General features: G+C 38.4%; 1 protein-coding gene across 9 annotated transcripts in view; it reads left to right on the top strand.

The window, feature by feature from the left end:
- EVC2 (EvC ciliary complex subunit 2) overlaps positions 1–23,486 on the top strand; it is a 66,441-nt gene that overhangs the window by 1,754 nt on the left and 41,201 nt on the right. For 3 of the 9 annotated variants that reach the window (XM_064418677.1, XM_064418676.1, XM_064418681.1), the window contains exons 2-10: positions 1,892–1,946; positions 6,319–6,396; positions 9,141–9,301; positions 9,825–9,890; positions 13,634–13,820; positions 15,486–15,595; positions 16,696–16,758; positions 20,641–20,775; positions 22,247–22,398. In XM_064418677.1, the coding sequence (XP_064274747.1) occupies positions 1,892–1,946; positions 6,319–6,396; positions 9,141–9,301; positions 9,825–9,890; positions 13,634–13,820; positions 15,486–15,595; positions 16,696–16,758; positions 20,641–20,775; positions 22,247–22,398 (1,007 nt within the window). Of the gene's footprint in view, positions 1–1,891; positions 1,947–2,029; positions 3,633–6,318; positions 6,397–9,140; positions 9,302–9,824; positions 9,891–13,633; positions 13,821–15,485; positions 15,596–16,695; positions 16,759–20,640; positions 20,776–22,246; positions 22,399–23,486 lie in introns of those variants that run through there. The other 6 variants (XM_064418679.1, XM_064418678.1, XM_064418683.1 and 3 more) reach the window with 3 other exon arrangements.

Genomic DNA, 23,486 nt, shown 5'->3' with positions numbered 1-23,486 from the left:
TAGAAAGTAGGGAAAAAAGCTTATTGGCTAAAAAGCCACATTTTTAGCATGTCTTTATACATGCTTAAGCCATGGTCAGCTTTTGTTGCAGGTTCACGATGCAGCTGTTGACATCCAACACTGAAATTCATATATATGCTGATTTAATTCATAACAATAATATTTGGGATTTATATTTACTAACAAGACTGCATTTAACATAAAAGACTATATTGGTGGTCTGTATTTTCATCTGTGTTCTAAATTGCTATTACATTAATTTAGGGGCTGGTACACATTTCTTTGGTGCAGATAGGGCCCTACACTGCTCGAGCAATGCCTGGCAGGGATTAATACCCTTTTAATGTGATTTCTGTTGCTGCATATCCATATGCATAGATGGAAGGGCACACAAACCACAGTTTTGATCCCCTTACGAGCCATTCATTCAAGAGTGGGACACAATGATCTGCGAGGGTCCCTCTAGCTCAAAAGGGATTCTTTCTGTGTATAATAATAATAATAATAATAATAATACTATCTGATTTAGCCACCGGACAATTTTTTGTTTCAGCTTGCTGCTGAAGTTTCCTGCTCTTTCTGTGTTCTTGAGGTGCTTGGTTGCTCAAAAGTTGTGGTCATACAGATTGTTTAACCAGCGACAATAAATTAATAATGGCATTAAAGAACTTCACCATACCTCAGCTTATGTACAAGAATTCTGGAGACTAGGAAGAGCTGTACAGCTAGGTATTTGGAAATAGCCTCTAGTGGAGAGCTCAGTGCCTGGAGTCTCTTAGAGCTGCTCAGAGTTTGTTGCATGTACGTGCTAATGCTTGTTTCTGAGTCCCTTCTTTCTCTCAAAGAGTTGCTTCCAGTGCTGTATGGACATGTTTTCAGAGGCTTCTTAAACCCCAGGGCTTCTGGTGCATCTGAATTTGTGAGATATCTTGCATTTTCTGTTATGTTGAGGGAAAGTGCCCTGTCTGCAGTGAGAAGTATTTTCATTTAATGGTAACTAAGGTTACAGCTCTAGCAGTAATCAGTGATGGCTTGCTTCCCTGAGCAGACAAAGAAGAAAATTGCCCCTGACATGCTGTACTGTAACAGTGGTGTTGACATAAGTCAGTACTTAACATTACTCACATGCAGTGCTTGGTAGCAAACATAAACAGCAAATGTGGCTGATGTCATCAGGCAGAGTTAGATCCCTGTTAATTAGCCCACATTCCTACCTCTCTATTAGCTCCTGCAAGGAAGAATTTTTGATGAATGAGAACCTGCTTGTATGACTACTACATCTTCATCGAAACAGTGGGTAATAAAACTTTAAAAACACTGGTTTCTTCTACTGATGTTGTGAGCTGTGATTTCTGTAGCAGTCTCTGTGGTCCAGACACAGGCAGGAGGCTGTCACACATTGCCTTGCATGCTGCAGTTTTAGCATGTTGCCCCTTTGAAAGGCTCTGTGTAGTTTTCTGGAGGAAAAATGAGTGTAATGTCAGTGGACTTGATCATCTAATATGGACACATTCCTGCTGCCTCCTAGTGATCAGATTTTCCTGCATGCTCAAATATGCCTACAAAAATGGCAAAGAAAGAATATTTAATGAAAGCAAACTGACAGCCAGCCCAGCTCCACTATAGTGCAGGGACTCATCCTGATAATATGAAGTGTAAGCACAATTTGAGCCCCAAGTGTGCATATCCACGCTGGGCAGCAGAGCCTCATACTGCTTAACAGCCTCTGGGAGACCTCTAGAGTCAGATTGTGTCTCTTCTGGTAGTTAATTTTGGAGAAACTCAAGGGTTTGTAGGATAGGGTTCTGTGTAATTGAAGCATAAATTCAGTGTAAAAGTTCAATAGTAGGTATTTATGAAAAGAGTTTTTTTGATAATTGCTCTCTTCCAGGTTTTTGAAGGTGATCTGTGGCTTCAGAAAGAGATGGGATGCCTAGGAATGGCAGGTATGCAACTCTTTCCTCTCTCTTTTCAGCATTGTGGGGTCCCAGGACTCACATGGCATGTGAGTGAAGGTGAGCAGGGGCCTGGAGACTGCACCCTGGTGGCATCAGTGGGGCTCTCAGTCTTGAGCTATGAGGGGGTGTTTGCACAGAAATGAGGAACAAAGGTGCTTTAGGTTCCCTAAAAGGCTCATCTAGAGTGAAGCCCTTGTGAGAAGGCTTCAGTTCATACCCTGCTGTGCATCATTTTCAGGAGGAGCCCTTTTTTAGTAGTAAACATAAATGTGGAGGGGAGCACCCTCTGATGTCCAGAGTTCCCAGGTTTATGAAAAACTCAGACTACTTAAGCATGATCAAGATGTGGTTCATTTTCAGAAGCTAGCTTAGCCCCTGTGCATTTACCAGCAGTGTTGCAATACCTGTTCTTGAAGCTGTTTTTATAGACCTCTGGAACTACAATGGCTGGACCACTGTGTCCTGGACCAGAGACTGATTGTTAAAGACTGTTAGATGTTGTGGGTTAAAGACTGATAGATATAGTGGATCTAGGGGTACTGCTGGGATGCTGGTAAATCTTCACAACAGATATCAAGTATTCTTGTCAGTGGTCTCAGGAACGGTGGATGTCTCCAGTGGTAGAAACTTAGAGAAGTCACTTTTGAGTTTGGTGTAGCTACATCTGAGGGCTGACTGCCACAGGCTCTTTATGTAAATTTGAGAAAATCACTCTGTTTTTCTGAGTCTTTAATTTCTGTGTATGTATTATAAATAGTGTTCTACTTCACCTGAGCGTGGTAGAGATGAATATAGCCTGAAAGGTTAGGATGTTGTCATATAACACATTAACAGGGCAACACAGTGTGTTAAATAAACCTCTCCATCACTATGGTTCCCCAAGAGATTATTTCATGACATGTGTTTGCCTAGAAATTACGTGCTTTGAAGCAGTTATCAAGTGAGATACCTCTAATTTCTTTGCCCTGTGCCGTGGCTAATTCACAAATGAGTTTATTAATTTAAATATGGAAGCACGTAATTCAGATTTGCTGAGCTTGTTTTTTTTTTTCAGTATTTATTCTATGTCATCTTTGCTGTGTGCATCCTGCTTTGTGATGGGTTGCAAATTATTTGTTTACCATCCACCAAGAGAGGAAATGAGTGTGGTATTATACTTCAGAAAAAACTTCTGGCCTTAAAAAAAAAGTTGAGGATTTTGATCTGCAGTATCAGTTTTTTAGTGGTTAAAATAGTGTGGCCAGCAGGATGAGGGAAGTGGCATCCCTTTGAACTGGATACTGAGGAGGCTACACCTCAAATCTTCTCTTCAGTCAACCCCTCTCAACAAGACAGACATTGAGATGCTGGGTGTGTCCAGAGGAAGGCAACAAAGCTGGTGAAGGGTCTGGAGAATGAGTGTTAAGAGGAGCAGCTGATGAAGCTGGGGTTGATTAACCTGGGGAGGAGCCTCAGCAGGGGAACCTTCTCACTTTCTGTACTACCCAAAAGGAGGTTGTAGTGAAGTGGGGGTCAGCCTCTTCTCTCAGGTAACAGGATGAGACAAAATGGTCTCAGGTTGTGCCAGAGGAGATTTAGTTTGGATGTTAGGAGAAATGTCTTCATGGGAAGGGTTACCAGGCATTGGAAAAGGCTGCCCAAGGGAGTGGTTAAATCGCCGTGCCATTCCTGCAGGTATTTAAAAGATATGTACTTCACTACATGGTTTAGTGGTGATGCTAGGTTTGCAACTGGACTTAATCTTAAGGGTCATTTCCAAACTCAATTATTGTGATTCTGTGAAATGCTGGCATTTTGTTAGTAAGTAAATATATGTGTTAAACAAGTGCTACAAGCACTGACTTATATGCTTGATTTGATGACTGAAAACTGTCCCATTCTAGTAAATATCAATTTTTAACATATTTAAAATGTAAGGTTTTAGTGATTTGCCTAATCAGAGTACTACATTCTTTAGTTTTTACTGGAGAAGTTCTTGATGAAAGCAGAGAGATACATAAAACCTTTGTCATTGAGCCTGGCAGTGTGCTGAAGTGTGAAATGGTTTGTGACAGCACACTGATCTCAGAGTTTCTTTTGGAAGCTTTTTCGAGTTGTTTCTGCATAAGATGAGAAAAGACAACCCCAGAATATTCCTGTGACTGAGGAACACAGTGGATTTTTGTGAGCTATATATGAGGCTGCTCTGATTTATTCAAAACAGACCTGGAGAGTGGATTTGTTTTTTCTTGTTGATGCCCATAGTTTCTTTGACATTGTAACAAGAAAAGCTAATGGCAACATTCAAAACTGAATACCGTAAATTGCTACCTTTGCCTGTTCATTGTTGTGTGTAATTGAAAGGACTTCAAATTGGATCTTGTATCCTGGATGGTTTTCAAGACAGGGAGTAATTTAGAACAACAATAACAACAAAAATATAGCAAGCGAGTATATTTAACTCCTGTCTTACCCACTGAAATAAAGCAAAATTGTTGAAAGCTTTGCTGATAAATTTGTGGTGGGTAAGCAAGTGAGACTCTGGAATCTGAATTGAAATATTCAGCCCTTGAGAGCCATAAATTAGAATTAATGTCTTAGTTAAATTGGTTTTTTTTTCTTATTTTTAATTCTGAACTTGAAATTTCACAAACTTGTCAGTGTCTTTGCTGACAATTACAGTGTCCTACTGTAATATGACATTCTACTACTTAGAATGGGCTGTAAAGGCATAGGAGCCTTAAGGACATACTGGAGTTTTGATGTAAGATTATTTTAATTTTCTTATAATCTATTTAATTGCTGTAGCCAAGAGTAACCTTCACCTTAACTTCTATTGTGATGTTTTATGTGCAGTTCTGATGGTGGGTGGTCGATGCCCATGACACATTCAGGACTCAGCCCCCTGAGTCCAGTGGTCAAGGCTTGTGCTGTGCCAGGTCCATGTCCTTACACAGAACTAACTTCAAAGCAAAGGACAGTGTGCTGACCGCAATCGGGGAAAATTTCTTTTCTTAGAATACCCTTCCTTCCACCCCCAGTCTGCATGAACACAGACCCACTGCCACCACATTCTGTATGCAGCAGGTACATTTTGTACCAGGTCACATCCTCAGTATTTGCACTCCCTGAGCAGCAAGTGAATGCAGTGAGGGCTGGCAGTGGGTGCTCTCCTTCCTAAGCATATTGCCTGTGTCTTGAGTGTGGCAGCTGGAAGCCCAGGAGAGCAATATGTCACCACCCAAGGCAATGGTGCACAAAGCTGGAGTTGCAAGTAACAACTTAGGGAGAACAGCAAACAAAATGGAATAGTTAGTAGCAGAGACTGCTCTGATCAACTGTGCATTGGTCATTTAGTATGGTGGTGGAATTCACATGTGGGGGTCTGAATGAATACTACAGGAATGTGAGAGGTAAAATGTTACACCAATATTCCAGTTGTTGCAGCTATATTGATATGTTTTTTGTGTTTTCATTTTGAAATTCAATACAAGGTCTACTGACCAGCATTGGTAGTTAGCTAGGAGTATGCAGTTTAAGACAGGAATCTGACGTATCCTTTTACATTGGGTTTATGTAGAATTAAATCATGGGGAAAACGTTTTATTAATGTGCTAATTAAAAGTAAGATAAAATATTTAACAGCTTGATAATGCCTTGTAAAACAGGGGAATTTTTAATTTAAAAAAAAACAAAACAAAACAAAATTTTTTTTCTTAAAGATTGTGATCTTGTCTCACAGCTCAAAAGAAAGTGACATTACTGTCTTTCTTTGATGAACTGTTTGATTTGGCATCTTTGGAGATGTTTACAGGAAAGCCCCAGATGAAGCCCCATGCTCTGGTAGTTTGCTTGCTGGGAAATGTTTTGGCCCGAGGCGCTGTAGTCAGGGAGTGCCTGGTGGCAGCCTGGCAAGCCCAGCTGACAGGGGGCTGCTTGGGCTGTGTGAAAAGCTGAAACTGTTCCCCTGCATTGCAGAGATTTTCTTCCAAAAAGGGGTAGGATTTGTTGCCGTTCAGAAACCAATGAAAATTATGGCCTTGCAGCCTAATAGTGGTTTTTCTGAAAACATCCAGAAAAATGACAAAGATTGAAGCTGTAGGAAGAAAAGAGTGGAAGGAACAAGGAGACCTCAGAGTTGCTGTCAGCACTGGGATGCTCTGCCCCTCTGAAGGGGCAGTGTTGAACACACCATGGAAACAAATTGCATTTCTGAGCAGCATCCAAAAGAAAGCCCAGTGCTTTTCAGTGAAAGGTTTCAGCAGTCAAATGTTAGTTTTTTCCAAAGTCTGAATCTGTCTGTTAAAAAAAAAAAGTTTCAGAAGTCTAGAATATATGTGAAAAAGGCAGAATGTATTATGCCTGTATCATCCTTTTTCAGATAGAGTTCAGCTTTTCAAGCACCCAGCATATATCTACAATCCTGCATCTACAAGAGGAGCTTACCTGAAAAGAGACAGTAGGTGAATTGATAAATACAGTTATGTTGGCTGATGTTGAGTATGCAGCAAGTTACATGGAAAAGCAGTTAAGTTCTTGTAGATTAGCTGTTCCAGTGACAGTCAAATATGTATGGATCAGAAAAAAGTTATTTTATTTAGTTGACAGTCAATATTAGAAACAAGAATGCCACAGAAAAGTGCAGCTTTACTGGCAGTGGATCCAGGTTATTATAGAACAGACTATCATGTTAAAAATTACAAGGAAAGATGAGAAAAATTCTGGAGAAAAGCAGTCGTGTAAGTTGCTGTATGGACATGAATCATACTGGTTGAGTCTGTTTGAGCAAAACCTTCCACTGGGAATATACAAGTGGATTTGCAGAAACATCCTTGTCATCATCATCAGTGTTGAGGCTACTTAACATAAAAAGTTCAGCTACTTCAGCTGCTCTGATGGAGCAGCCAAATGACATGCCTGGAGACATCTGCTGGGAGTTGGGAACATTGTCTTGGGATTGTAAGTGATGACAAAGCATGGCTTGAAAACAGACTCATCTGTGTAATTAGTAATACTGAGATTCATTCAGAGTCAGGGAACATGATCAGTTAATTAAACTGGTTACTGTGGACTTGATACTCTTTAGAGGGAGGGCATCAGGCTTTGCTGTCACGTGTAGAGTGCAGTTGGGTGTGTTCATGGAGATGTGATACTACACAGGACATAAGATCAAAAGATACCCTACCAAGCAATTGCACACTTCTTGTTCACCCTCATCCCAAATTCAGAAGGAAATGAACTGCTAAACAGGAAGGGTTCATACATTCTGTCATTTTGAATTCTGACTTACAAAGAAGCTCATAAAGGGTTTCTGTTTACTGTAAAGGAAAGTGCATTTCCTGTAGTCAAGAAAACAAAAAGGAGAATTGGTGCCCCACTTTCACAGGAGTGGGTTGACAGTTGCATTAATGTATGACAGATGCAGCATATATAAAATTAATCTTTTTCAGTGTATGAATATATTTATGCAAAACTGCAAAGAGGCTTGATTCAGTAGCCAGAAACACATTTAAAGCCATTGGAGATGAGATACAGTATATTTGGACCTGCTGGGCTAGGTGAGCTCAAATTGATATTTAGCAGGTTTGTACTGCACTGAAAATTCAGCAGTGGTTTCATTCTGAGTGATTTGCACCACTGCTTAGTCTTGAAATTGAAATAAGCCATGCATGACTGACTTGAAAAAATCCAACCTCAAATATATGTGGACATTTGTTGTAATTCTACATGTTCCTGTTCTCACTGGGTTTGCCATGTTGTTTTTACAGTCCCCAAATTGGTCCAAGTCTGTCACATTGTTTAACAGTGGTTTAAATACTTAAGTAAAACTTAGAGAACTTAATTAAAACTGGTCATAAAACATAGACACCAACTTCCCCTGGCCTATATATTCACGATTTTGTCAAGTGAATATGCTACGTCCTTCCAAATAAACATTGGAAGGACAGGGAAACTCCCCAAGTGTGTGTCCACCTGGATTTTCTAAGCAACAGGATTGCATCTCATTCATTCTGTTAACAGAATTATTTTCAGTGATTCATGTGCATTAATGCTTTAAGGCTCCTTTTAAGGGTCCAGTTCTGACTGCTCTGTCCATGCTTTTCTATTTGCAACTAATTGTATCTCCCTGTATTGTTCTTCTTACAGAGCAGTGGCTTTTCAAAAAAACTGCTGCTATTCATACTTATGAGATTTTAGTGTCTTCAGCTTTTCATATTTTATTAATATGTAATAGGCTTTTTCATAGAAAAGTCATTTCAAAAAAATTACTTGCCTTTTTAATGGGAGTTTTTGTTCATTTTAATGTAGATCGCTGAAAATTGATTTAAAAATAAGTAATAAATGAGAATAATATTAAGCAAAAAAGAAAAAAATAACTTCTTTGAACATAGACAACCAGCCATCATTTTAAATTTTCATAACATATTTCTCTTAATTTAGCAGCTTTATCTTTTGGTAATTTAACATTTTAAATTATTTATTTTTAGTATAAGCTTATTTCATTAATGCCATAAATGCTTTTACTTTCATAGATCAAAGTGATAGGATTTCAAAACTATGCCTGTTGCTTTGTTTAATATCACTGACTAATCTTTCATAAAAATTTAAGAGTATAAGATAGCATTTATGTTGCTTATTGCTAAATTTATGAGCATTTGATTTGATGGCACTTAACCGAAATATAACTGAGACCCCTCTTGAACTGAGAAGTATTTCAGTTCTGAATATGTACTGGCAAGGTCAGTGCTTAATTGGAAGACTGCATTTTTGAAGCAGAACACCTTTAGCACTGATGTCCCTCGCACCATGGATTATTTAAATTCTTTATGCTTTGCTGAAAGTTCCTTTGTGGTGAAAAAATTAACAGTTGACTTATGGCTTAAACCTTTTAATTCATGCATTAAGTGCTTTACATTTAAATGGCAGGAAGTTTTCTGTGGGGTATATGGGAGTTCCTTAGGGAGGAAACAGTTTTGTTCTGACTCCTGCAGGGTTTTGTAGAACAAATCCCATCTCTGTTTCCTGGCTGGCCTCAGTCTCTGTTGCTTGTCATGATTTTGAGTGCCTTGAGAGAGAGAATCTGTCTCTGCCTGCACACAGAGCACTGGTGCCCCGAGTCCTCTCCCAGGCTGGACTCTGCAGTCCAGCTGCCATGCAGGCCCCAGCCTTAGCTGTAATGCTGAATGTTGCCTTGGTTTTCAGCAGTGCCCTTACCTGTGGTCGTTGAGGCAAGCACAGCCCCTGCCCAGCTGCTGACCTCTGCAGCCCCGGACGGCCAGTGGAGCCATTCGCTGTTTGCCTTGATGCCCTCTTGGACGAAGAAGGCGGTGTTCAAACGGGAGTCTGACACCAGCCACCTCCCGGTCAGTAAAAGATGGTTTGCCAGATTCAGTGCTTGTAAGGGCTGTAGCAATTCTGTAAAAACTGAATGTTGGGAGTTTACTATCCAGTTAGTACATTTCTAGTTCTGTCTCAGATGATTGTGTTCATTTGACATGACTTCAGCAACACCAACTATTTTTGGGACTTCCCAAGAATTCCTGTGACAAGTACAGCTGTGTGATTGCTGTGCAAATTCTGATGGACACTTAGTAATGAGAAGAAACACTATAGTGAACTTTGTGCATAGTGTGGTTGTTTTTTGTGAATAATGATAGTTAAAAGCTGAATATATCAATAAGATTCTAATACTTACTTGTGGGAATAAGTAGTTTTTACACATTTGGACTAGATAAAAGATTAAACTGTTGGGATAATAAAACTCCTGAATTTGAAGGCGATTGGTACCTCTAAATGTTTTCTATTTATTTATATAATTTAACTTGTTGCTGAAGTTTGTGAACTGTGTTTTCATACACTATGTAGATTTCTCCCCTTCCTCCATAGCCTGAAGATGTGTCCAATATGTCAGTGTCTTCTGAATTTGGAATAACCCTTCAGAAATGTGGCATGGTAAGTTTTCTTACATTTCTCTTGTTGGTAGGAATTTTGTGCCCAAGTGACCTTTAAAGAGCGGGAACCTCATTGATTGTGCCCATATTGAATTTTTGGGAGCATGTGCATTTTGGGTACAATGGTCCCACTCTCTGAGAGGCACTGTTTTACAATGATGATTCAAAACAGAAGTCAGGGCATTTTGGATTGTGGTTGAAGTAAAAACCTGACTATCAATTTCTAAAACTGCAAATGGGCAAATCCCAATAAACTCCCAAGTAAAATCAGCCAAGAGACTTGGTAGAGATAGATGAGATAAGTCTTCTGAGATATTCCCCTGGCCCAGCCATGGGTGCCCTACCTGGGTCAAATGTGGGCTCTTTTGAAGGGTGAAGCACTGACCCTTGTGTTGCCCATTGTGTGTTTGGGCATCCTAACACACAATCATAGAAAAACCATTGTGCCAAATAGTCTGCATATTCAGTGGGACTCACCTACAGCACAGTATTTAATGAAAAAAGATTTCATTTGACTTGTGTAAATGCTTATGAGGAGCAAAGACCTCCCTATTGTAGGAGAGTTTTCTAACTTCCCGTTTTATTTTTACTGGTCTGTTATTTTTTCTTTCTTTTTTTTTTCCCTTTTGTATTTTCCCTTTCTTTGCATCCGATGAAGTAGGTATGAATTTTTATAATTACAGTCAGTTCATCTTAGCTGTCTCCTGGAGAGAGAACACATCCAACTTTAGGACCAGTCTGAATTCATGCACTGAAGTGGTGCCTATGAGGGTAGAGGATTCAGTAACCAGTACAGAAGAGGTGACATTATAACCTTCAACCAGATCAGCTGTGTAGAGAAGAATAAATAGGCATCACATCTCATGGCGCTAATTACCTCTGAAGTTGTTATTGAAATGGCACCATATAATGTATAATGAGGCTGAATAGTAAGCATTTCAGACATAAGAAGTAATAACACAGAATCTTCTGCGTTTCTATCTGTGGATCCCCAATTTTTATACCAGAGCCTCTCAGGAACAGTCTGTGAAACAGTCCCATGTTGATTTTCTGCTGTTTGCAACACAGCCTCACACAGGCTCATTAAAAGCTGCAAAATAACTGCTGTAGGAGATTAAAGGTAATCTGTTGGAGGTGCTGTCTTTATCACAAAATACTTTTGTAGCGCTGTTAGTTGTAAATTACTGAAAGCTGTACAATTATATGTGATTGTCTTCCACCTGCAAATGCAGTTCACATTTAATTTTCCTTGGCTTACCTTGTCTTCTGCCTCAGTCTTATTTCGAATGAACAAATGCTTTCATGCTAAGAGGCAGACTGGCCATATGGTCCTCTTTAGCTGTTTTAAATAAAGTGAATTTTGCACATTTTCCTCCTCCTGCAATGAGTCGCTCCTCAGAGTGTAGAGGTGTTTCATGTTTGCTTCTTGGAGTCAGGATTTTTCCAACATCTTAACGTAGAAATAGCCTTATTGAAGCTGAGGTATTTAAATTTTACCAGTGTTCCAGCACACACTTCTTCCTTCTTTCCAGAAGTGTGTTTCTTTAAGAGCTTCATTCCATAGTATGACTTGAACTTTTCTATAACAGTACTTCACAGTGACAATAATCCTTAGCAGAGCTGAAATAAATCTTTAAATTTAATTGCTTGTCTTCTAACATTTTTGCCTGTCTTGTTTCTTAATCTCCTAAGCATTCATGCATTGGAGATTATCAATGATCCTATAATCTTTTCTTCTCCTTTTCTATTTCTAGTTGTTCTGACTTACTTCTAACAAGGATCCTCCATTCCTTTCAATTTCTATGGCGATTCCTTCCTTCTCTCTTTTCTGCTGTCGTGTCCATGCTCTTGCTGTGATTCTTTCATGCCATTCTCCCGGGGACCTGAAGTGAGATCTCTTGCAGGGGTTGATGACACACATGGGGCACTTCAGCAGCAGAGAGAAAATAGACTAGGTGCTTATGCATCATCAGTGGCTTCCGTTTGGTTTGGCTCATGTAGGTGCCTGGCAGCCTAAGCATCTGCTCCAAAAGCAAGAAAAAACATCTTCAGGCAAATTAGAGAAGCAATTTAAAGAAGGTAACCAGTGGTCACTGATCACAGGGATAGCACTTTGTAGAGGAGTTCTTTCTAGGAGCAGCCAAACCATATCTGTTGCTTGATTCTCATCTGCTGATTCCAAGGGAAAGAAATCCAAATTCTTTCAACCCTTTTGCAATTGAGCTAAATTCTGATTGCCAGTCAAAAATAAGGAATAAAAACCATGACTTTAATATTAATGGGAAATGGGGTTTTGAGACTTTTTTCTTGTTTCGTTTTGATTTTGCTTTTTAAAGCAGGTATCTAGCCTTTGTGATTGCACATGAAATGTTGAAAGGCATTTTCACTGCATCATGCCAGTTCAGAAACCAGGAGAAAGAAAATCTGACCAAAATATAACACATTTTTAATACTTGATGATTTTAACTCCCAGAAGTTGGGGTATAACTCATTATATACAAGCATATGATACTGAAAATGGTTTCCTCAGAAAGATAACTAAGCCTATTTTTATACATGCTTTAATATGTACATTTTTATACATTGCTTGCAGCTTCTAGTACAGTAAGTAGTTGGGAATTTTGTCCCTTAATTTCTAAAACTGTCATCTGGTTCTATGCTGAATTGGTAGAAATACAGAGATCAGTGCACAATGAGACCATAGCTACATGTATTGAACCCTATGAAAACCATGAACTCTGGTGTGATTTCTGAAGTCTATCACAATTCATATTTTTAGAACTCACTTTTCATGAGGACTCCTTTATTATTTTATATTGGCTGGTGTCCAGATATAGTGTGGACATTTCCCTAAAAAGAGAACGGTTCAGCCTGAATCATAATTCTGTCAGTTAAAGGACTATTAATTTAGTGTCATTATTTAAACCTCATAAATCATTGTGAATATAGATCACCATATTATTATAGATGCTATAAAGATTTAGACAATTCTGCTTTAATATGAGTTGTAGAGGAAGGCAATTTGGAAGGTTAGAGGTCAGTAAGCAACTCTTGTGTTCAGAATAATTTCATTTAGGGGGTATAATTGCTCAATGAGACTTAAGGGCTTAATGGAATAAATAAATAAAATCACATGAGTGCATGTTGCTAGAGATTGGTGATTAGTGTATGACCATCACTGCTAACTGGAAGCACAGCCATGTACTCCCAAGTTCACTGGTGGCTCCATCTGCCCTCACGTGGGAAGGGCAAGTTGAGACAGCTGGCATCCTTCAGAGAATGGGGTTGCTGTGAAAGAAAGGAAAATAGAGACCAGAACTGCATGGAGAGAATTACTTTGCAGTGAGGAAGCTCGCAAAAGAAACATCGTTGTAGCACAAAGGTACAAATGTATGAATTTTCCAAACTCTGGTTATGAAGTTATGATCCAGTTTTGTGTTGTATGCGTTATCACGGGGATATTCAGAATTTGATTATGCTTCTGGTCCTGTATGAGCTGGGTTTCCACTTTCTGGCTTTCTGCCACTGTCTCCAAGCAACAGCTTGACATACCAAAGATTAAAATCTCACTGGGACTGCGAGATCAAACTGAGTGTAGTTTCATTTGCAGATCACTCAGAATACCTTCAAAAAAATAAGTTTGCACATACAATTAAGTCTTATTTGTAATCAAGGCTATGAATTTTGCTGTTAAGATGCATATACAGCATTGTGCACCATTAATGCTTATGTTTCTGATTTCAGGTGGATGTTGAACATGACCCTCAAACTGCACACATTACACTTGTGATTAATAATACCAACACATTGCTCTCAACAAACATCACAGATCTTATCCTCATGGACAACATCACTGGTCTACAAGTTCAAAAAAACAGTGGGAATAAGACCACAAATGGCATACAGATTTACAGGAAAAGTTTCTTGCAAGGTAACAAAATTTGCAGTAAAATACCCCTCATGACACATGTCAGAGTGCGTGTGTTAAAATCACAGTATTTATTTATTTATTTATTTATTTAATTATAGTGGTGTAAGTTATTTGATTATCAGTTAATACAGGTAAAAAAGTCTGGGAAAGGTTTTAGGCTTCAGTTTCCAATTCTGTCAGCTCACTCTTAACTGTTTTCACTCCCACCTTTGAACTGCTTCCAGTCTTCCAGGCACAGAACTGAGTCTCCTTTACTTTGTAAAAGTTGCCATCAAAAATTAGAGTCTTTCACAACTGTATTGGTTCATTTTGGGTATTTTTTAAAAATTTATGCAAAAGGCATTTTAATCATGTTTTGAGGCTTCTTTAGCCAAGTGTAGCAGCTCAGCTTGCTGAGGTATTGAGGTGCATTGGAGTTCCAAAAGGCCGTACAAACAGGAAAAATGATTCGCCAGAAATAAGGCAGCTCTTCTCAGTATGTGTTTTCTCCAAACTGAACAAATTATAAAGTCAAAGCAAGTAGTAGAGAAATAAACCTCTTCTAGTTGTGAAGTCAGTTTGTTCCTTTTCTAATTGGTAGCAGTTCAATCAGTACATATGCATTAAATTTTATCTTTCTTGATTTCTTCATCTCCTTTTTTCTAATTACAAGCACATTGAAAATTAGCAGCTTGCTTTTGGGAGTCACGACATTTCTCCAGGAGATTCAGAAGTGTTCACTGATTCCTGTTTATGATGGAAGTAGCTCTGGTTATGATAGTTTTATGGTGAAAGATTTCCACATAGAAAAGGGAAATAAGTAGACCTGGAGCTGCTGTCTGATTGCAGTTGGACAGCCAAACTCCATTTCGGTTAACAGGATTGTGAGCAGTGGTTTCAGGGCTGGCCTTTTTGGAAATGTCAAGGACTTGCTGGCTTTCCACAGAGATTTCCTGAAAACAATTATCCTTGAAAAAGAATAGAAAAATGGCTTTCATATCTGATCTAGTAAGCCAAGTTGGAGCTGCTATATAATTTATTTATAATTACTGAATGTGGAGTTGAAGCTAGCTATTCCAGACAAATCAGTGTGACAAATACTGCAGTAGAAGAAAATGCAACAGACCAGATTTCTGCATAGTTTGAGGTTTGGTCATTACTATATTAATTCTGGAGTCAGCCCATACCTTGCCACTGGGGCTGGGCAGCAAGGCTCTATCTACACTGGAGTGTGTACTGTTATGCTCAGTGTTGGCCATCGTAATTTTTCCATGCTTCAGTGCATTGTGCATGAAAATTCACCTGAAATCTGTTAGATTTCTCTTTGGTTTCAACAAGGGGAGAATCAGCAAGTTAGTGGTTAAAAAGTAGGCAGTCCATTTTGTAATGAAAATATTTTAAAATAATCTCATGTGACTTTTGGTATCAAAAAGTAATGCTTTTGGGTAGGTCAGGGCATCATTTAATGTAGTTTCCAGATCCTGGGCTGAATTTGCTTGAATTCTTAGAGGCAGCAGATATGCAGGATGTTGCTGAGCTCAGGTGGCCATGAAGGGTCTACTCTGGATGTGTAGCATCTGCTGTGTCAGAAAAGAAGAGCACCAGTGCTGTCCCAGGCCTTCCCCAGGGATCTTTGAGACATTTTCATGGAAGAAAGCAAATCTCTCCATATCCTTGTTTTAATAGGTGGAGAACACTTTGCAATCAACTACACTGCACTTCTTGATGCAGAAGAAATGTGGCATGGCAGGGTCTTGACACTGCCTGCAAAGCTAACTTTCAGGAGTTCATCACAGGTATTTTATTCACAATTTTATTCTGCTCTTCATAAGTTTTGTAAAAAAAAAATAGTCTCCAAAGTGGTTCTTGCCTGCCTAAACAATGAGGCCATCATGTAATGAAATGAAACTCTTAGCCTCTCTGATTGTTTGCCATGAATTTTGAAATGTATGAATTATTCTTCATAGCTAAAGAAGTCCTAGACCTCCTTAAGTAAAGTATTTTTCTGTGTTGTCTTGTAGACTTTCTTTATACTTTTCATATTTCTCGCCAGTTTATTGTTTTGTCCTGGAAATAAGTGTCCCACATACTTACATGTATATTCCTGAAGTCTCAGAAAGATTGGAAGTTTTGCCATATTTTTATAATAAAATAATTTATTTTAACTGAAAAACAAGTTGCAGCAAAGGAAAAGCCTCGTTGCTCATAAGAAAGACACCTTTTGGTATAGGAGTTTTCTGTGTCTGAAAGATTTCTCAGAGAAGCTGAGAAATCTCCATCCGTGCTGATTTTGAGAACTCTGTTACATCAGGCTCTGAAACAATTGGTCTAATGTGGAATTAGCCTGGCTTTGAGTAGGAAACAGGACAAGTGGTTTCTGCCAAAGTAAAATTTTTCAGTTCTTAAATACAACTTGATGGTTTTTCCGTGGTTTTCATATTTATATGTAATTACAACTTGCAGATGTATTTTGCTTTCAATTGCCTTTCTCCTTGTTTTTGGAGGAAAAGGTGTTCCATGTGTATGGGGAGTGGTACTAGAATGGTGCAGAGGAAAACTTACAAAAACAGGGCATGGTAAAAGTTGAGATTTATGTACTTACTGACTGTGGCTCCTGTTCTGTGCATTCTCAGATTTTACAGCAAAGAAAAATGTAATACTTTGTGCACTGGGATATGGGGAGTGTATCCCACAGAGCAGCTGCTTCCATGTATTTTAGTGTTACCCCTAAGTACACTGCATTTTCCTATCAGATTTATTTCAGCTTTAGGCTTAATAAGAAGTGTAGCTAATATTCCAAGGAGAGGCTTTTCTAGGCTTTTCTAGAGACTCTAGGCTGTTTGCCAGTGGATTTTGCTTTTTTTTTAATACAAGTAATTTTTTGTATCTCTCTCAGAATAGAACACATCTCATATCATTGACAGCATCACTTACCATAACAGAAGAAGAAAAGACCAAGGTAAATTCTGTGATTTGGTATTACATTGACTCTTCTGCTTATGCTTCTGGACAATCTAAAGTAAATCCTAGGAGCTAAGGATGTACTTGTGTACCTGTGTCTCATCACTCAGCTATTGGCTAGTAATCATACCCAGGTTCTGCCTTCACAGATTTTAAGAGAAAGAAAACAGGACTCAACATAACTCTTTTCTGTCTTAAACTAGCAATATTTAGTATAGAAAAATCTAAAAATGCCATTATGCTCCTTGCCATGTTCTTTCATTTGAAGAATCATCCAGGCATAGGAAACGGTGATGAGGATTATGTTCACCTGCTGCTGTGCCTAACTACCATGAGAAAGCTTTTTGTTTTTCCAAAAGGGTAAAAGTATCCTCCACCCACTGAGGAAAGGTTTCTGTATGATGCTGATAGTCAAGCCTGACAAAACTGTGGAAAGAGTGGCATAGTTTATGCTTCCTTTCATTTTTTAACTAGTCATTCTTCCAATATGACTTTCTGTTCTTGCTGAAAAGTCGTTTTTAACAGGCCAAATAAACCTTCAAAATTACATTGATTGCAGCACTATTATTCTTGTAGATAGTTTTTTTATTAAAAAACTCTCTACTTCATCCATCAGTTTCATTGCTAGAGTAATCCCTTCACCAAACTTGTTTCTCTCCCAGCCTCTCATTAATTTGACAGGCTGCTGCTGCAAGGGGTTGTTTTTAAAGAAGCTGTGGCTTGGTTGGCAAAAGTACTGGGATTATTTGTCTTCAGGCAGAAGCAAAGAGTTTGTTTCACCACAGAACATTTTTGCCATGGCTGTGCATGTGGATAGGGCTTGCCTGAATAGGTCCTGAGCACTAGACCACTCATTCCTTCTATGGACCTGTCCCAGGAGTTTCTCTCTGCCTTTAGAATAAGTAGTCTGTTTGGAGATTGGGCACAGGGGCCTCTTGTTCCAGTATTCTCTTCTGCTGGGATCTCTGCCTTCCTTCTCAGCTTTTATTATTGTAATAGATAACATGTCCAGACGTGGCTTTCTTGTAATTGAAGATCAAGTGCCCATTCTGTTAAAATGAATGCCATGATTAAACATGACATGAGCTAAAACTATACATAAGCTAGAGAACTCATAGTCCCTGGATAAAGATCTAGTAATATTTAAAATGATTGGACATTTGTATAGCTAAGAATTACAAATGGACTTGCTAAATCTATTTTTTGGAAACTATTGGAGGTGTAAACCATGAAGTAGCTGACTGGGTTAGAAAAATAACCTCATAAATGTTTTTTTTTTAAATTTGGTGTGAATTGATTTGCAGCAGATATTGATGTCTTAAGCCAAGACTGCAAGCTGCATTGGTCTCAACTGACCATGAAAATTTCTGCATCTGTTATTATACATAAAACTTTTTTACTGTGCTTATTATTTTTTCCAATTTGAACTTGATAGTTAGACCTCGAAAAGTTCTTGTGAACTGTTCTGTAGATAGGTAAAATTAGCTCAGCTGCATTTGAAATTGGGCTTTGTAACTAAAATGTGTGGTAAAGATGTGTGGAAAATACCACAAATCTTTTGAAAAATAAAGCTTAGAAATTATTTAACACATCATGTTTCACATGCATAATATTTGACTTTGGGCTCTGGCCAAGCATAAGGTGTTTTGGAATGAAACCAGTTTGTGCAAGGAAATTAGGATTAGCTGGAGAAGGTGTGATATATTTTATTTCACTCGTATTGTCAGCTATCATAAATGCTCTCCATTTCAGATTTATTTATTAAAAATAATTATTTAAGCCTGTTCATGGATATGTTAAAGCCAATGCACATATATGACTAAGTGGGCAGTATTTGGGAATGACAAAGGAAGAATTAATTACATAGTAATGACAGTGTCATGCTGCATTGGTCCCATCAACTTTCACATGATTTGCTTGAACACTTGATACTATGCTGTTCTTTAACGTTTTACAAACCCTTTCTCTTCTGTGCCACTGGAAGAAAGTGCTTGTTTTCCTGGAACAAGGTAATTTTGTGGGTTATGAAAAAAATATGAGTATTGCTCATGTGAGTATCCATGCCAGATGTCATCCCACAGTGCTTCAGGGCCTGTCAGTACTTTGTGCCTGTGCCCTTGGCTGGGCGAGTTTGATGCTGCATGGGACACTAGTGAAAAGGGAAGTTCTCCCATCTGAGCCTGTTGCATGGGAGAGATGATAATAATTCCTTTACACTGATTTCTATGAGGCTTGCTTCCCTCAGCATCCTGCAAAGCAGTGGGAGCATATCAGTTCTTGAAAGAAGCTTGGGCCTGTAATGCCTCTTCCCACTGCTGGGATGGCTGTAGAGGTTGGCTTAGGGAATGGCTTTTGAGGCCTGCTGATGTGTCATGGTTTGAAGGTCGTTCTGCAGGTCCAGCACTGGTCTTGACTTGAGCCAGGGCTCTGGCACCTCCCCTGCACCATCTGCTGTGGTGCTTTCAGATGCCATTAAGCACCTGCTGTGTTCTGCTTGGACTGACAGCTCCCCCAAAGACATGGACTGTCCTTCCAGAGCCCATTTTCTTGAAGTATAAAGCACAGACAAAACTGCCTGCCCTCATGCAGACTGACTGTCCCACCATGGGTCTCACCTCTTACTTAGAAAGCACAGAGTCATTCCATAGCCAGTGCTTTTTCTTCACCAAAAGAAAAGCTTCTTAAGCAGATTCTTTTCAGCTTTGCTGAATCCCTAACCTCACCAGATGTTTGCTTTCCCCAGAAGCCCAGAAAGATCCTTAAATTTCACAGAGTGCATGGAAATTAGACAAATGCAAGTGGGTTCAGACAAAATGATGAAGTGGTTTCAAAGCAGCTTTTTTTTTCCTAAGTATTATCTATAGCATCTCCTTTCCCTGAAAATGGAGGGATCTCAGTCAGAGTCCTGATGTGACAGAGGTGTCCAATTTCAATAAACTATTTTCAAATTGTGGGCCATGTTTGAATATCATTTCCTATGCAGAATTACCATTGACTCTGTGGAATGCTGTCAGGTTTCTGTTCCAAGAAAGAGCCAAACGCAGCTTGCAAGCAGCATGTTAATTATTTACAGTTCCTAGCCCCAGCAGAATGATCAGTGGTGAAACATTACACTAATAGCTGTGCTCTGTTTTTCATTGAAAGATCTCATAGAACTAAACAAACACAGAATTAACTTTTGCTACAGAGAGCATGAAGTAAAAATTAATTTTTAATGCAATTCAATTTAAAGATTAAGAGCTAAAGTGAAAGGTCTGAAAAGTTGTTTGTGGCTCATGGTTCTGCCAGCCTTTTCTTACTCAGGCTAATGCAGAAGCTGCAAGGCTGCACACAGATTGGGTGGGTGTCAGTTGCATGTTTATTCTGAACTCATATTGGTGCTTTCTCCCTATGTTTTTTACTCAGTTTCATTGAATCAAGAAATGGCCATTAATTAAAGTAGCCAACATCTGAATTACTTTCCAGAGCCTATGAGCAACATCTAATGCCAGAAATTTCAATGCGACTTCTTAGGAGAGTGACAGCTATGGAAAATAGGCTATTGAGTACAGGGCACCCAGAAGTCAAAGCAAAAAAATACAGTCTGTGGGGTTCTCTTGCTTGAATTACACAGGACAAGGTGAACAGAGCAAATTTAATTTGGACAAAGGTGAACATAGCAAGCCGTGCTGACTTGGAAACCTAATGAAAATACACACTTGTTTGAAAATATTCATCAAGATGTAGTAATAACATAGAGCTGAGAAATACTGAAGTTGTGTGAAGCCATTTAAAAATAATTTACAGTTTGCTTACAGTTGCAGTCTTTGAATTACAGTTATGATCTGACCTTTTTATATATTAAAAATAACATTTTAATTAAATGATCTTTTCATTTCAGATTTTATACAGCCATGCCATCAGTGCTTCAGCATTCTTCATTGCTTTTTTTGTTTCCCTCGTGTTGACATGTGCTGTCTTTTTCATCATTTACCGAACCCAAATATTAAAATGGAGTTTCTGTAGTAAAAACCAGGTGAGTTGTACTCTCTGTCACGCTAGGTTATTTAATTTTTGTCACTGATCATGTGTGATGATATAACTTGCCAAGATTGTCTGAAGAGTTTTTGAAGATGAATAAGAAGCCACCAAGTGGTGGATTTGGCTCACGGGTAATGTAATCTCTACATCCTCTAAACTTTAGTGTGGTCAGGTTTACAGGTGAGTGTAAGAATGATACCCTGATCAAAAAAAACCTGCTGTTAGTACCTGGATGTTGGCTCTAGATCTAGGTAATCCTCTAGAGGGGGATTACCCTTTGCCTGTTCATTTCTTTTCATATTCCTCTCTTCCTCCCCTCCATCCCTCAGAATTAGAAGCAGGATGTCTCTGGGTTATAAGAAGTAGCCAAGGGAGTCAACAACTTTTTTTGAACACAGGAACTTTGGTTCAGATTTTTTTTCTGATTATCAGGAATAGGGATTTGAATTTTGGTCTTAGTTTCTTCAATGTGCAATAACATCTTCAGTGATTAAGCAAAACAGATAGGATTGAGGATGAAGTATTTTCATTGTTCTGTCCCAGTTTGAAGTATTTCAGTATATATTGCCCAGAGAAAGAAAATACAGAATCTCATAGATATTAATCAAGTTGGTGCAATTTCAGCCATTCCGACTGTTAAATTTTTTTGTATTTATGTAAATTATAACCACTTCATTGGGAGGGAGCTCAAGACCTTAGTGAGAATATTACAGTGATTGGAGCAGTCCTAAGAAAGGCATGCTGAGAGCTTTGAACTCCTTGTCTGCAGAAAGGGTGGTGGATCTCTCATCACTCTGCACTGACCAGAGTAGCTCACAAATCACTTATAGCCTTTCTGCTGTTGAAAGTTACACCATCAGTAACTTTTATTTATTTTAGGTCTGAAAAATAAATCTCTTTAAATGAAAAGGATGCAACTTGTTCCTTTTACAAAGGAAATAGTGATAATGAATTAGTAGAAAAGGTCCAGCTTGGTCTAGCATCAGATATTTATAGTGGGATTTTTACACAATATTATTAGCCCTCAGTCTGAAGTCTCTGCAAACTGAATCACTTCCATCATGGATAGGATTTGTTTTTCCATGTTGTTCACCTAATAATACTGTAATGTTGCCATATGTAATTTGTATGCCATGGTAATTTTTTTTAAAATTACCTAGGAAGTTTGAAGTGGAAGACAACTTCCTAGATGACTTTCACAAGTGTTCTCTCTTCTCCATTTCTTAATCTGTATTCCAAATCAGTTATATGCTAAAAAAATGAGTCTGAAATAAAAGTAGTATCTTTGATTTCAGATACATATCTGAATTGCACAACGTCTTTCTACTCTTTCCAGTGTTACAGTTTGATGATAAGTAGAAACTTTCTCACCCAGAGTTAAACTGCATTAAAATTAGATCAGACACTCACTATACATTTTTTTTTATAATCTAAAGTTTGCTACTTTTTCTCCCTTTTCTTTTTAGGACATACAGCCTGATCTCAGCCAAAATCACAAGGTGGAGCATTCTCAATTTAATTCAGGTGATCTCTTTAGTGAAGATATGATTATGAATGACCAAATCATTGATATTCTGTCCTTTGAAGAACCTGGGAACATGCGTCAGGCTTTAGAAGAGTAAGAATTCACTTCTATTACATCACATTTTTTATTTTTATCATCAGCCAGACCTATGAATATGTTTTGAGTATCTCCTCTTTTTTTTGTTTTTTATAGTGTTTGTTTACATGTATTACAGCACTACCTTAGGTTTTTGAACTGTTTTAGACAATCATCTATGGGAACAGAAAGCCATCATATTTCATACTGATTCACTTGTGGAAGTCACAACACCATCTAGGCCTTAGACATGCATGTCTTTCAATCCAAATAAACACCTTGCTTTGTGTCTACATGAAGGTTCACTACATGAAGGGAAACTTTTTGGTGTGCAAGAAAATACTGAAACAGTTTTCTATTATTGCTTAACACGTTCTGCTTTCAGAAGGGTGGCTTTTGCCCTAGAAAGGAGAGCTCCTGCTGAGTACCAGTATTACTGTTCAGCAGCTGGATCAGAGTCTAAGGTGTGACAGTTTGTAGTATTGCCAGAAAGATACTGTGTACCTGTGATTTCTGGGACCACTGGCCAGAGCAGAGAAACACCCCTGGTACTGTTGAAAGGCTTTTTGACAGAAACATGCCACTGTTAAAGGTCATCTGTTCTTTGGCTGAATTTTATAAAAAGGTCTTATGTGAGGATGAGCAGATGTTGTTTATGCAGTCTTACCATTATCTCCTGGTAAGTGAGGTTAAAGGCAGTGCTATGCAACTATAAAATTTGTAGAAGCTGAAAAGTTACAGGACCATGGATGGAATTTTCTTTCTTTAAGGGTGACTAACAGCATTATTATTTTCTGCCTTTCCCTGATAATTTGGAACTTATCTCTATAAATTGCACATTGGTCCTTGCTTTTATAACTGTATAGCAACTCAGGCTTTGAGAAGGCTTATCCTGAAAATAATTTCGTGAATATTATGAAGAACAGGATCAAACATTTTTTTTAACTCACTTTAGCATTAATTTATTTCAGGGATAGTTAGGATCTAGCTAGATTGAAAAAAATTGCTGGACTATTTTCAGATACATTATGGATTTGAAAGGTAAATATTCCTGCAGACCTTTCTAAAGGTTTATTTTTATAACAGGTTTATTTCTAAATCTATAA

The sequence above is a fragment of the Passer domesticus genome, chromosome 4 (assembly GCF_036417665.1).
Source record: "Passer domesticus isolate bPasDom1 chromosome 4, bPasDom1.hap1, whole genome shotgun sequence".
NCBI classification, from domain to species: Eukaryota; Metazoa; Chordata; class Aves; order Passeriformes; family Passeridae; genus Passer; species Passer domesticus.
Note: the sequence above shows the minus strand (reverse complement) of the source record. Positions and strands in the feature narration are given on the sequence as shown.